Raw genomic sequence first — 15,460 nt, 5'->3', positions numbered from 1 at the left:
AAAAGCACATATCGCAGCCTCCCTTAACAATATAAACAGAAGGTCTACATAAGTTCCTGGTTTGCAAAATGATCCAATAGCTCATTACTAACTTCTAATTTCCATAAAGAAAAGAGTGAGAATGTACACATCTGTGACCATCATCCATGTGTGAAAGTTCTGTGATTCTAATTCTGAATCTGTGTGCCTGTATATATGTAAAATATGGAAAGAAGATGCACCTCGACATTTTTGTGAAACAGTGCTATAATTAAGAGGCACAAAACTGGATAAACTTCGCTGTAATTCTGCTGTTTTGAATTGTTAAGACTGGTGAGGCCTAGCTGTTGGTTATTTTCTCAAAAACTCTTTGTGTGTGTGTGTGTGTGAGCACACACACAGGCTGCTGGGGATTGAACCCAGTGGCACTTCACCACTGAGCTACATCCTCAGCCCTTTTTAAGACAGGGTCTCACTAAGTTGCTGAGACTGGACTTAAATTTTTGATCCTCCCGTGTCAGCCTCCCTAGTCACTGGGACTACAGGTGTGTACCACCATACATGGCTTAATCTTCAAAAAATTTAAGCTGATATGTAAAATGTGAAATTGACTCCTTTTCAGATATTTTCATACTCTTATTTATGTAAGTATAGGTAGCAATGCCAAAGTGACAGTTTGGTCTTCCTCAACAAGCAGTGATGTGACCACTGATCTGTATGTAGGACCTACAAAAAGAGAACCTTTGAAACAGCTTTGTTCCCATCTGATCAGAAGACTATGTTGCATAGATGTCTACAGTGGCAATCCAAATATCAAAGGGTGAACACTTAAGGAGTCTACTAGTCCTATTGTTTCTGGCTTAATACTAATTATTTTATTATTATAAGGATTACACATCTGTAGCAGTTTGGATTAAATTCAGGCGACATTAAATTTCATGTCTTCTTTCTACTTCCAAGATTTTCTAGAACCAACTGAAAATGCTGTTATCTTAAAATAATTCCATTAACTAACGGCACTGTTCCATATGTGCTTGTGAGTGTCTTGAGTTCATCTAGTAAAATAAAAATTAAGGCAATTTAGAGTTTATATATCACTCTAAGCCAGTAAGTCCAAAAGGCTTGAGGACTTTAATGCTGTAATCTGAGAGAAAAATCTGGAAGATGAGACTCTCTCTCTTTGTTCACATGACACACTTACTAGTCAGAAAAATTCCAAATGCACTGAAGTTGAAAACCCCTACTTCCTGGCTGGGGGTGCGGGTAGCCCCAGCCATACTTAGCGTGCTTAGCATGTATGGTCCCTGGATCCCATCCCCAGCACAAAACCAAACCCTCCAGAAAACGTACTTCCTAGAACACCCTCATGGTTTGCAGGTAGGGCTCTTATGGCCTGCTTAGACATCTGCTGTTATAATGTTACAGGACACTTTTGCATTTGTAATAGCTATCACTTGAACCTATATGTAGAACAGAGGAGATTTTAGCAACTGTTAAATCCAGGACTTCCCTAAGTGAAGTCTACTGCTGAGTGGAATTTCTAAAGGAGGGTCCAGAGAAGCTTCATATGAAACAAGAGATTCTCATAAACACGAAAGCATGAGAACCAATGATACACTCAAATCCTTTAATTTTATAACGAGGACAAAGTTAAATGACCTTTCTCCAAATCCCAAACTTCCATTAATGGCAAATATCTCCTTCCTTCAGGGATGGGACTCAGATTCCCTGACCCTCTGTTTGGTACCTTTGCCTACAAACTCCCTTTTATAAAACATCTCTGGTCCAGGAGGCAAAAGTTACTAGGGTTGCCTTTAAGGTCTGAGAAACAAGTCCTGCCTCTGCCCAGGAGGGGGACTTTGTCCTGTGCTTTGGGTGGTGGGATAGGTGTTCCTAACACTGCTGGCAGAGGGAGATGCTCCCTTCTGTCTTGGGAGAAAATAAATTTTACGGAACAAGGTTAAAGCATTAGTTGAATTGAGGGTTGAAAACCGTGGCAATCTCTTTTTAACTGATTACTTGCCTACAGTGGAAAAGCAGGTCCTTTTAATGGAGAGGAAAAGGAAGACTTCCAGAAGGAAGCACTGCTGTGCTTTTGTACCTTCTATAGGGGCCTGCCACCCTTGTTACCTTGCCTTTGACTGCAGTCTGAAGGACCAGATAGAGATAATTAATTATAATTTGTTACAATTTAAAGATCACAAAAGAAATGCTGAAAACTGGTTTAGGAAAGCATTTTTAGATGTAAGGGTATTAATGCTTAATTCTCCCGAACCTTCAGTCAGTAATAGGTAAAGTGTCAGAGATGGTGACAGTCTCTTAATTGCTAGTGCAATTCACAATGCATAAGAATCGACAAGGCGGCTTTTTGTAGCCCATTATCAAAGTGTCAACAATGATTATTGCCAATATAGTTACACAAATGCCAATTGCAGGGCAGCTGTTTTCTTTCAAATGGGTTCCAGGGAGAAGGCTGTGTGTTAAAAGGAATCTTCTTATTGTGACCCTATGACTCCATTACATAGGCTTTACTTTACCTAATAAAATCAGACATGAGTTTTGAGAAGAACTGTGCAGAACGATGAACAAAATGCATATTTGTATAAATCCCCAGGACTCTCTCTCTCAAGAACATGGGCTTTTTAAAGAGTCAGGTCAAATCCCCCAGAGATCAAGTGAGTCCAGTTATGTTTTCTTTTACTTCCCCGGATTCCCTGCTGAGTAGCTTGCTAGCTGGCAGCATGCTAAGACTGTCATTTGTAAAAAGCAGTCCGCTCAGCTATAATTACTAATTTGATGTCACACTGGAATTGCAGCGCAGCTGTGAAAAGATCGACCACCAGGGAGATTCGCATTTCTCTGTCTCATTTAGAGGAGGCGAAACTGCTGGAGCCATGAATGGAAGATGCCCTTCCATTAAAAAGGAAAGAATTAAGGAATAAAACAAGTCATAGCAGCTGTCAGAATTTGACAGTGGTTAAAAAAAAAAAAAAGTAGTGTTCTGCTCTTTTTTAAAAAAAATTCCAGACATCAGTACATGCATGTTCTGATACTTGTTGCCATGAAAGTGATCCCATTATTGTTAGAATATAACTTCTTTATTTCCTTCTGTTCCATCTTCATTATTATGCTAATGCAAATCACACTAATTATGTGTCAAGCTGAAATCCAACGGATGGGACTTGTCTGCACCTATATCACTAAATATTTGAAATGACAGTTTCAAAACTTGTCATCAACAAGTGAAAAGTATGGGAAATTAAAACAGTTATAATGATTCCAATGAAAGAAAACCTAAGAAGAATTGAGATTACTAATTAAGCCATGTCAATGGAGATTCTCTATGAAAAATCGTTCTTTGCACTGTAACCATCATTTGAAGAGAACATCATTGCACAACGATAGCAATGAGAATAATTTTCTTGCAAATCACTTGCTTTCATTTCTAAAAAAGATGCAGAAAATAAATATTTTTAGCCTTCCAAATATTTCAAACCAAAGATAGCAGTGATTGTTTCGATAGCATTATGATTTTATTTGTGAAGACAAAAGAATTTTATGGTTTTTTTTGGAAAGAGTAAAAAATATTAGCTGATTATAAAAGAAAACATGAAAGTTGGCAGAAAAGGTGAGCAAAAAATTTTTTTCAGAGCTTAAAAATCCAAAGGTTTTTTTTTTTTTTTTAAGAGATCAGCTCCACTAATGAATTTTATGTAATCTATTATAGTTTAACAAAATGTTTCTGCTGTAAGCGAGGAGATGCTCTGCTGCCAGGGCCCACTCCTACCGTGGATTATTAATTGCATTACTTTTACTTTCCATACTTATATTGCTCCTCTACCCTTCTAGTGAGCATCTGTAATGTACAATGACAGATGAGGTGGCCTTGTGGAGCCTCTGCCTTTTGGGGAAGAAGAGTTATCAAAAACCTAAGCTCCCAAAGAGGTACGGAGCACTGGATTCTTTCTCAGGTCAACAGTGTGGACAATTCAAATGTTTACATAGTGTAAGATACAGGGAGAAAGCTCTGTGTCCAAAAATGCACATTTGAAAATATGTACAAAAACATTCAAACTTCTCAAAAGAGTTGTTTTGCCAACATAGTATGATACTAAATGACTTATTTTACTACTTTAAAAAAAAGACCCAGGATGATCTCTTGTAGCATGTATATAACTCTCTCAAAATGTTTCTGTCAATGTAGTGAAGTTTTCCTCATTCATTTTCAAGGCTAATGGAATTAACATGAGTTTTTGATATATCCTTAAAAGAAAGAAGACACAGAGAGAGGAGGTGGGAAAGAAACACTCCTAAATATTTAGAAGACAGAATGGTACAGTGGTTAGAAATATGGGCTCTGGTGCTAGAGCACTGGGGATCCTACCTGTGGGACCTGGGACAAGTTACTGAAACTATCTGTGAAGTCACTCTGGCACTCAAAGGAATTAATAATTGCAAGCCTTCTCATCTGGTGGTCGGACATGACCAAATTCATGTATGATTCAAAATAGTCTGGGGCATATAGCTTTTATCAAAAAATATCTGTTGATATTGCTCACATCTACAATTCTCAATACACTGAAACTAACATTAAAAAAAAAAAATCCCAGATCAAGGCAGGGTTTCTGCATTTGCCATGAGCTGTGTGAGGCTGCCTGGGGACCACCCTAGGTAAGGTGAAAGCTGGACCCTGATCTGAAACCCTCTTGGGTTTGCCCTTTCTCTAAGGCTACCTCCAAAGAAGATATTGAGAGGAAAGACGATCACACATTCATAAAGCAGCCTAGCAGAGTCCTTAGAAAATATTTCTGCTCAAACAAATTCTATATTCTTATTTCTTTCCACAGAAATCTGCACTAGGCAAGGGGCTGAACTTTTTTTGGTTCAGGGTAGTGGAACTGTGGTTAATAACACAGAGTTCTAAAAAGCAGAGAGACCTGTGGGCAGAACACTGGAGAGGGACATAGGGAACTGCACCTTCTTCTTCTGGGGAAATCTCACAGCTATAAGGTATCACATAGTTGTGGCTTTCCCTCCTACGAGCTCATGTGTTGTGATTTAGCCTTTAGCAGCCATCATACCATTAGCTGCAACTGTCTTTTCTTGGCACTGGTTATCATTGGAGCAGATCCGGCCCTGTGGATTGAACCTGAAGAAATCAAAACCAACAGAGGAAACTGATGCTGCTCATAGTAGTCTTAAGGGACTTGGGGATAAAGAAAAAAACAGAGCAACTGATGTGGAATAGGATCATCAGTGTGTCCACAGTTCTCACTTAGGTTGGCATGGGATTAGGATGTCAAAGATATGTGTGGCTCTTACAATCAGAGATTTTCTCTAAGAGAAAATCCCAATGATATTAAACTGCTGAGTTTCTCAGAGGTTGCTTAAGTGTTTGGCACTTGACACACTTAGAGCAGCTTGGAAGTTGGCAGGCATCATTGCTGCTTCTTAGGGCTAAAGCCATTGTCTTCAAGGTGACTTGCACTGGGGTTGAAATGTAAAAATACACACCCCACTAAAGCACATTAAGAACACAAATGGTTAAAGGAGAACCCATTTCCTTTTCTCTTCCTCACCTCTTCATGCACTGGAATCTGGCTTCTGCTCCCACCCATCTCCCGCAACCAGATCCCCAGAAATTTCCCTCTTCATAAATGCAGGGGATAACTCTCAGTGCTTATCTTACCTGGCCTTACAAAAGCATCCAATATCCAATTCTAGAAAGTTCTCTTCCTCTAGTTTCTTGGACATTACTAGAGTGCAAGTTTCATAAGGGTGGGGACTGTCCCATCTTTCTTGTTCCTGAAGCATTTCCTATAATATTTGTCAAAATGCTTGCACATCAGATACTCAAGAATTATTTGTGCAAATGATCCAGAATGCTCATTTCCTGTCTCTGGCTGTCCTTTTGCAGGACTCTTCTTGGACTTCCCCTTATATGGTGATGTTCTTCTGGGCTGGACTATATATGCTTCTCTTCTACTCTACACATTCTTGATGGGTGACTTCACGTATTCCTCTCTTTGCTGACCATCCTTTCTGCTATGCCGGATTTCAGTGAGTGCAAAGAATCGCTACTCACTGTCCAACCCAGAAACGCAGGGGTCATCCTGAATTCCCCTCCCTCTTGGAATTTCCAGGTCCTAGTCACCACCTGTATTCCATCTCTGAGTTCTGTTGATCCTTCTCCCAAATTTCTCTGTATTATACACATGTACACCATACCAGCTCAGGCCCCATCTTCTTGGGGGCACCCCATCAGTCTCTCCAACTGGCCCTCTTTTCCGGGTGGGCTTATCTCTTTCTCCAGCTAATATGAAGTACCCACTGGGCCTCAGCACCTGCTGCTCTTCCTCACCTCGTCCTCTGGCTCACTCTTCCTTATTTATCAGGTTCCTAAACATCACCACATTTGGGAAGTCCCTGCCCAGCCTGAGTCAGATGGTCTTGCTACCCACTAAGCTCTCTATCATAGTTCACGGGATACCACTATTTCCTACTTACTGGCAATGCCCCCTGATGGATATATCTGGGTGGCCAAATATTTAAGCCTCTGAAGCTGGGACACTAATCATGAAGATATTCACAAACACTTCTGAGTGAATAAGTGAAAGCAAATGAGCAAATTTATAAAATTTAAATCAAAATGGAATGATATGCTAAAAATTTAATTTAAAATGAAAGTTTAAACAAAAATCTTGAATCTATCTTTCAAATGGAATAGTTAAGAAAAGGCACTTCTGAAGCTGGAGGGTAGGAAACGGTAATACCTTTCATATAAGCATGTGTTGATTTGGGTTAGTTTAGATTTACATATAGGAATCGATTTCTCAATTCAAATTCAAATTCTTATTCAAACTGACCCTTCAAGTTGCCTATGCCTCTAATCTTGTCTAATCAACTAAATGTGATTCAAATATTACCTATTGTACCACAAGTCAGAAAAATATTTTAAAAAATATGTTCTCTTTATTTCTAATTTTTAAGCAATCATATATGTATATATATATAAAATTTCCTCCTGCCCCCACCCCCAGACAGGGTTTTGCTAAGTTTCCCAGGCTAGCCTTGAACTTGTGATCTTCCTGCCTCAGGTTTCTGAGTAGCTGGGATTACAGGTGTACACCATGCCTTATTTCCTATCTTAATTGGAAAGGATTTTGGAAGCTCCTCCAAGCGAACACTTTACAGGTGAGAAAATAAAGACTTAGAAAGGTCAAGAAACTTATTCAAAGTCACATCTAGGTAGTAAGTGGTAAAGTGGCCTTGGGGACCTGGTTCCTGGACCTGCAGGAGAGCATCCTGAGCCATAGATACCATCCTTTTTAAGCTCACTATTCAGTTAACTAGGTTTTCAGCACTTGTAGCACATGAAATGCTTTTTTCAATCACACTTACAACTAATAACTATTTCATTATTCAATAATCTGAGGAAAGGAAATGAAGGAGAATAGTCCTCAGTTCAAAAATGTGAAGGAAATGGGAAGAAACAGTGATGGAAGATGCAAAAAAAGAATTAACACTAGAGGGATGGAGCCAGCAAAGGCCAGGCACACACTGAGAACGGCACAAGGCTTACCTTTTCTTTGTCGCTAGCTTCTCTAGCCACTGTAGAGCCCTGAAACACAAAGAAATAATAAAAATGTGCATACACCAGGCATCAAGTCTCAAACATATGAAATATGAAAATGGTCATGGGCAGAGCTGAGAATTCATTGAGTGCTGTTCTGCTCCAAGGCTCCTTCCAAGTGAGCTCCTCTTCCTTCCCCAACAAAGCTCTCAGCCTCATCTGGGGCCTCCCTGTAGGTGTTCTTATCTACTGAACACTCTTCTTCAATCCCACCCCTGTTGTCCTTACCTGGTCCATCTTTCTCTGGTTCATATCCATCTGGTGGAAGTCAGAAAACCTGACAATCACTTGAGCAATAACTTAAGTACTCGATTAAAACTACATTCATTGTCAGACATCAGTTAGTCTTAGTATTTTCAAAGGGGAAGGCAGTCATCAGTTGGCTGTGGTGACTGCCAGGGCATTAAGTGCCTTTTCCCTGCATCACATCTTCCGGATGAGGGCACATCCTAACCCTTGGACTGCCTTCTCTACAACACCCACTGTTTCCTCTCATGTGTTAAGAGTTACTGAGGGGCAGTTTCTCCTTGCTCACACCTAAGCAAGTCCCCTGTGAGCACTTACTGATCCCTTTACTTTGGAGATTCCTTCAAAGACACACATTTACTTGTACCTCTTTTGTTCCAGGCCCTATGCTGAGCAGAAAGGTACAAAGTGGAAGAAAACACAGTCCTTGATCGCAGCAGTGTCTAGTCTACTGCAGACGTTTTCAAAACTGTTCCTCAGAGCTCTAGGTGTCCAAGACGACCAGATTCACCCCAGATGCCAACAGGGAGGCTTTGGGGGGGGGTACAGTTCAAGCAGAGAAACTTCCCTTTTCTTGTCTTTCTTTTTTTGTGGAAGATTTTAAATCAAAAGAGAAGCCGGGACACAAATGGTCCAGTATATTCCTAAATATGTTAACATAACAATCATTACTTATTCTTTGTGCTCTATTGGGATGTTTTACCCACAGCAGGCATTTGCTGAATAAGTGGGAGAAGAATCACAGATCAATGATGGTCCCCCTTAACCCTGCACTAGACACCTGAGCTACAACAGGCCAGTCAAACTATTTGTTAACTAGACTGCAGCTATTGCCTCGGAATACTAAGGTGAGCCAACCACTGAGGGACCTTATATTTGATTTGGGCAAAATGAAAGTAGCTCCCAGCTCTGTCACTCAGAGCAGCTCAGGTGTTGATAGGGATGCAAGTGGCCTAAAATTCACGTATGAAGACATTTGGGCTGAAGGGGCGGGAGGGAAGCCAAGACCAAGCTGCAGTCCCCCAGAATCAGTGTCCATCCCCTAATGCCCAGTGTCCCCAGCACTGTGGATGTGAGAGACCTTACCAATGCAGCACAGAAAATGCTACTGGTGCTTGGGGACAGTCAGAGGAGCACACAATCTATTTAGCTAATTTTGCAGTACTGGGAATTGAACCCAAGGCTGTGCATGCTAGACAAGTATTCTACAATTAAGCTAATCTCCAGCCCTTTCTATATTTTGTTTTGACACAGAGTCTCACTAAGTTGCTCAGGCTGGCCTTGAACTTGTAACTTTCTACTGTGCAGAATTTATTTAGGGAGATGAAATTATGAAATGTAAGGCAAAATTTAAAAAATAATATCCAATCTACAATTATAACTTATACCAAGACATGTTTACTAGATGCCTACTTGTAGGAGGCCCCAAATTAGGCATTTTGGGGGCCCAAAATTAAATAGAATTGGCTGGAAATGCAGCTCAGTGGTAGAGTGCTTGCATAGCAAGTATGAAGCCCAGGGTTTCATCCCCAGCACTGCAACAACAAAAAAACCACAACAACAACAGCCTACCTTGAAGGTGCTCACATGCTAGCAAAATGGATGGGATAACAGCTGTGCCTTACTCTGGATGGCACACATATGTACCTCATTTAATCCTCCCAACAATCTCATAAACACAGGTAAACTCATCCCTGTTTTAACAGATGAAGAAACTAAGACTCATAAAGGTTCAGTAACTTATATACAGCTACCAACTCATAAAACCCACACATGTGTGGGGCAGGGAGTATAACTTAGTGGCTAGCACTTGCCCAGCATGGGAAAAGCCCTGAGTTCAATTCCTTGCATCACACAAAAAGAAAGCCCTAGCATAAGTGCTTTTAGAGGTCACTCTGGCTTTCTGACATGGGACAGTCAAATTAGCACACAGACTGAATATGCTGAGCAGCTCTGCAAAGACTTCAAGAAACAGCCAGTGGGGCAGGAGCCCTGGAGGGTGGCTGGGATTTCCCAAGGGACAATTCCAGGGAAACAAAATGGTTTGAGCTAAGACTTGGAAGCAAGACAGGGCAAGGCTGTATGTGATAGGCTGATCCAGTGGGTCTGGGAGATAAGCCTAGATTTCCTTCACTAGGACTAGCATTTCTCAGTGTGGCTGAGAACCTGGGTCTCTTATAGGAGTCTGTAGAGTTGAAACTGATTTTAGTAATTCTGAGTACTTTTATAATACTGAGACATTACTTGTCTTTTTGTTGTCTTGATATTTATACGAATATGCAAAAACATCAGTGGACAAAACTGCCAGCAGCTTAGCCCAAATCAAGCACAGAGCGGCACTAGATATATTGCTCATTTAAAAACAACAAAACAAACCTCATCCCTTAAGAATGTCCTTCATGAAGCACTAAAATTAATTGCATTAGATCTTGACCATGGAGTATATCCCTTCACTATTCTGTGCGGAAGAATGCATGAAGCACTTTAGTTTATAAAGAAATAATGTTTCTCAAGAACCATTTCTGTGATGGTTTCAGTTATGAGCTGAACTAGCTACCTTTTTCATGAAACAATATTTTTACTTGAAAGAAAAACTGACAATCTGTATTTGTTTAGCTCTGAGACTGGCAAATGTTTGCTCAAATGTGAACAAAGCTGCTAGAATTCTGTGTGTGCTGGGGAGCTATGTGCTCTCATTTCACAATTTGTTGATAATGATAAAAGGGCTTTCAAGAGAAAACCAGAATTTTGAAGAACTGATATCTACCTCGAGTTTGCCAGCTTCCCAGTACATGAGACTTTCCCAGTGAGATTGGTGATGATATTGATATGACTTTTTTTGATACAAAATAATGAAATGTGCCAATATTTGGAAGAACCACATAACTTAGGGAGTAAATATGTTCCTGATGACATAGGGCAGAAAATTACCTATGTGTATAAACAGACCAATGGATTTTAATATAAAGAGCAGAAAATATTCAATGATATGATATCAGATTCTACAATGAAACTACACTTTGAGAATTTACCAACAGTCAAGTTTTGATGTAGTATAAAAGAAGATATCTACAATTATGTGATAAAGTCATTAAAACACACCCTTTTCCTTCTCAACTACATTATTGTGCAATGTCAGATTTTCATCCTTTACTGAAATCAAATAACATCATATTAAACTAATAGCACAATCAGATATGATATTCCATATTAATTCAGACATTATAGAGATTTACAAAAATTGTAAAGTAATGCTACTTATTAAGTTTTTCCTTTTGTTTTCATAAAAATATTTAATGTGTAATGGTCTTATTATTTAAAATAAAATAAAACAAATATTTCTCATATTAACTTCTAATACTATAAATCTCTATAGACACAATCTACATAAAGGAAAGGCTTTTTGGGGGGCTTCTTTTATGAGCATGAAAGGATTCTAAGACTAAAAATCTTGAGTACCAACTGCTATAGAACAGAGATAGGCAAACTTTTCCAGGGGTCAGAGGATAATCAAGTCTTTGTGGTCTATAATGGTCCTTATAATTACTGCTCAACTCCACCATCTCAGTGCAAAAATATCCACAGATAATACAGAAACAACGGGCAGGTCAACATTCCAATAAAACTTTATTTATAAAAATGACTCCCAAGCTGGATTGGCAGATCATAAAGTGACAGTCTTTAACTTGGGCATTCTCCCACTGAGTCAGTGTTTCTGGAAGTCAGAACACATCACTGTACTCTCTGAATTTCCTGCGGCCCTCCTCACTCTAAATCTTGGGGGAAAAGTCTTCAAAGATTATGGCCAAGAATGTTCTTCCTTTAGCTCATCCCTTCATCTTCAAGTCTCTTTAATGTCATCCTGTCAGCTAAATCTTCCTTGATGCCCTATTTAAACCTACATCCCTTCCCCTCTTTGTTTCTATCTAAACACTTGCCACTTTCCTAATAGACTATGTAGCTTACTGATTATTCTTACTGTCTGCCTTTACCTGCCAGAATGCCACCTCCTTGAGGGCTGATTTGGTTTGTTTTGTTCATCATGCTATTCCCAGCACCTACGACAGTGCCCAGTAGGCGGCTGATGTTGAGTAAAGAGATACAACATCTCTAATATGTACAGTGTCTTTTGGTAAGTCAGTAAGCACTGATTGTTTTACCCAAAGGAGTGCACTGCTAATTTCCTGGTAGTTTTAAGCTCTGAGTGCTTCCTAAACACTCGTTATAATAAAATACAACATTTATTACATGAATGAATAAGCTTGAGTCATTTAATGAAAATACAGTCAATCTTACCTTTAAGTCATATTTCCTATATACAGATAAACGGTGGCTGAACACATTTCTTGTAACAATCACATATATTTCAACTCCATCAACATTAAGCCGGTACATGCCCAAGAACTGGGGAAGAAGGGTGATCCCGTGACATTCCACTATGTACTGCGCAGGAGAGAAAGAAAAAGGAAATCTCCAATCAAAAGATGCTCATTTAGATGTTAAACACAAATTTTCTGCCTCAGGTGCTTATACAAGGCAAAAACCTGCAACTATTAAATATCTATTTACAGAAAATGATCTCATTTGTACTACTCATCCATTAGATACAGACACAGGTTAGAAAACTCAATTTTATCTGCAAAGATTTTTTTCACAACATTCTAAACTAGTTTGTCAAGTCAAAAACTTTGATATGATGGTGCAAGGTATAAGCACAAGCAATTGGTCCTTTCTGAAATTCCCTTCTACCTGGGGCCTCTGTTTCCACTTCAGAAGTCCTGACTTTATGTGGTGGAGGGAAAGTGAGTTGGTCACTAAGATCAGTTTCTTTAATGGTGCTGACGTCAAGATTAGAGGAAATTGTAGAAAGCCTTGTGTTAGAAGCATAAGAAATTGTAGAAAGCCTTGTGTTAGAAGCATAGGCTTTCTGTTGCTCACCAAGACATTAAGGCTTAGAGTTAAATTGCTCACAAGAGCAGGGGTGTAAAGGGGCCCTGGCTACCATGGTGCTTACACTGGCTCCATAGACAGTGATGGAGTCTCTGGTCCTGTGTGGTTTCCATCCTGTCTACTGGACAAGCTCCAGGGCTGACACTGTTGCCAAAACATGGGATGGGTGTGCAGCACCACACACACACACACTAAAAAAAAACGAGTTGCAAAAACACAACATGACTGGAGGTCTTTAATGATAATACCCCAAAGGGCCACAAGATGGAGCTACTTCTCCTGGAAAGTAGCTCTTTATTAACTGGTTTTCAAAGGAATGCTACATTTTTCTTTCTTTAAAATGGGGAAAAAAGAAGATTCCCATAAAGCCCTTTTATATCCATGACATGTGTGTCAAATCTACAGGATAAAAAACAGCATGAATACCATGATTCCTATATTGTGCACATCATAAGCACTGTGCATATTTATACAGAAATGCCTAGAAGAATGCTTGTCTAATGGTAATGGATGTATTTTGGGTAATTTTGATCCTTTATAAAAATTATATGGCTTGAAATTTTCTTTTTTTTCCCTTTACAATCAACGTTTAATAAAAATAATTAGGATGTTCTACCAAACTTCTTAGTGGTAAATACTGTTACATTTAACTATCTTATGAATTAAAGAGCCTTAGTTTTTATCTTTGAAGATGAACAACATCAGCATCTGGGTTTAATTTTGGCCACCCAGAGTTTTGACAAATTTTAAACATGCTATGCACCACACTTTTTCTTACTGACAATAATTGAGCTATATATTTAATTCGATGTATTTTCTGAGTCGAGTTTCATCTTAGCTTGTTATTTGAAATCAGATGAATAGAACATTTTCTATTTCTTTCCTTTCAAAACATAATAAATCCACTTTCATTTTACTAATGCACAACAGGTGGGAGATAGTGCTTGGCTGAGAAGAAAATGTCTCACATGTGATCTAGAAAATAAAAAGGGTTGTTGTTTCCCACCTGGAGAAAGGTGGTCGAATGGGCCTTAACAGATTGCTGGCATCTCTACTGTGTAAGTGAGGTAAAAAGATGGAAGGTTTGCAAACTTGAGAGACATGCACGCATGTCTTCAGGTTGCCATCTTGGGTAAGGAACTAAATCACTCTGCACTGTAGTTTCATTTTTTTTCCTCCCCAGAAAACAAGTACCATAATCCTACCTTGAAGGTGGCTGTGGGAATGACAAATAACGGTATGTTAAAATACCTCATGCAAAGCTGTGTACTGAAATAAAGTCTTCCTCCAGCTGCAGATAATGGTAATAATTTTCCTTCATAACACTGTTAAGAAATTTTATCTGGGCTCAGGGTGTATTCCTGTAATCCCAGCAGCTTGGGAGGCTGAGACAGAAGGATCACAAGTTCAAAGTCAGTCTCAGCAACTTAGATAGACCCTGTCTTAAAATGCAAAATAAAAACAGGCTGTGGATGTGACTCGGTAAATAAGCACCCCTGGGATCAATCCTCATACAAAAAAAAAAAAAAAGAAGAGGAAGAAGAGGAGGAAGAGGAGGAAGAGGAAGAGGGAGGAGGAGGAGGAGGAGGAGAAGAAGAAAGAAATTTTAATGTTATTCCTATTTTGGAGTTTTGGCTCCAAACCCAGCCCTGTCTTGGAGGTATGCTCTGAGAGGGATTCTGTGGTAAGTATTTTTCTTTGTGTGTGTGGTAGTTATTTCAGGCCCATAAGATATGCCACTGCCCTGGGCACTGGCTGCTCGACTCCTCTTTATGCTGTTCTGCTCATAGAATTCTCATCCTGGACAACCAGTAAGAAGTCCTGCCAGTGGAGAATGTCTCTTTGATTAAAACTTCTGCAGAGTCTCAGAATGCCTGGCTCACAGTGGATGCTAACCATGATCATGCTGAATACATTAAAGCAGTCCTTCCAGTGTTATACAGGACATCATGGACAATTTTTTTTTTAAGGGAAAAACACCCCATACAGATTACATTCTATAACTTTTCTACCTTTACAATTAGATACATTTCTACAATGAAAAATCAGATCAGATTTCATCTACTCCATCAACGTGTCAACGTGTACTTGTTCTCAAAGATGTGGCTTACCTGTGGGGCTCTTTGGTGAACATCTTGAAAAATATAGATTAAATGAACTTCAAACTCCTGAGTGTATACACATGTACAAAGCCATAGATCATATCAAAGCCTCCTATTAGAATTCAACGCTGCCAAGATGTAGTAGGTGTTAAAAGTTTAGAGAGCACTGAAAGGTCAAAATTTTGTGGAACAGAAAATTCTACCCATTCACTGTATTTGTGTGTGGGGATGATAGGAAAAGGATTCACTGCTGCCTTTTAGTAAAGGAAGAGTGAGCTGGGGCTGTGAAGCCAGGGTTGGGGTCCACTGTACTTCATCATGACATGCTGCTATGTGCAGGAGTTAATGAAAAAAGTCTGTTAAATTTGCACCTGCTGACTATGGAGATGCCACACACAAACTCCTAACACAAGTGGGCATATCTACAAGGATTCCTGCACGTAGAGAGTGCTAGAGGTGATCCCCAAACCAGGGAGATTGTAAATTCATGCTCATGGCTTTAGCTGGGCCCTCAATACCAATCACTAGCTTTGTGAACTTGGGTAAGAGT

The 15,460-nt window shown here is 39.5% G+C and overlaps 1 protein-coding gene across 3 annotated transcripts in view; it reads right to left on the bottom strand.

Moving 5' to 3' along the window:
- Positions 1-15,460, bottom strand: part of Pip4k2a (phosphatidylinositol-5-phosphate 4-kinase type 2 alpha) — a 156,715-nt gene that overhangs the window by 18,122 nt on the left and 123,133 nt on the right. For all 3 annotated transcript variants that reach the window (XM_078023324.1, XM_040276734.2, XM_005325767.4), the window contains 2 exons: positions 12,155-12,301; positions 7,562-7,600 (listed from right to left, as the gene is read on the bottom strand). In XM_078023324.1, coding sequence (XP_077879450.1) covers positions 7,562-7,600; positions 12,155-12,301 — 186 coding nt within the window. The remainder of the gene's footprint in view (positions 1-7,561; positions 7,601-12,154; positions 12,302-15,460) is intronic.

This window comes from Ictidomys tridecemlineatus, chromosome 10 (genome assembly GCF_052094955.1).
Source record: "Ictidomys tridecemlineatus isolate mIctTri1 chromosome 10, mIctTri1.hap1, whole genome shotgun sequence".
Classification (NCBI taxonomy): Eukaryota; Metazoa; Chordata; class Mammalia; order Rodentia; family Sciuridae; genus Ictidomys; species Ictidomys tridecemlineatus.
This window is presented reverse-complemented; position numbering and strand designations above follow the sequence as displayed.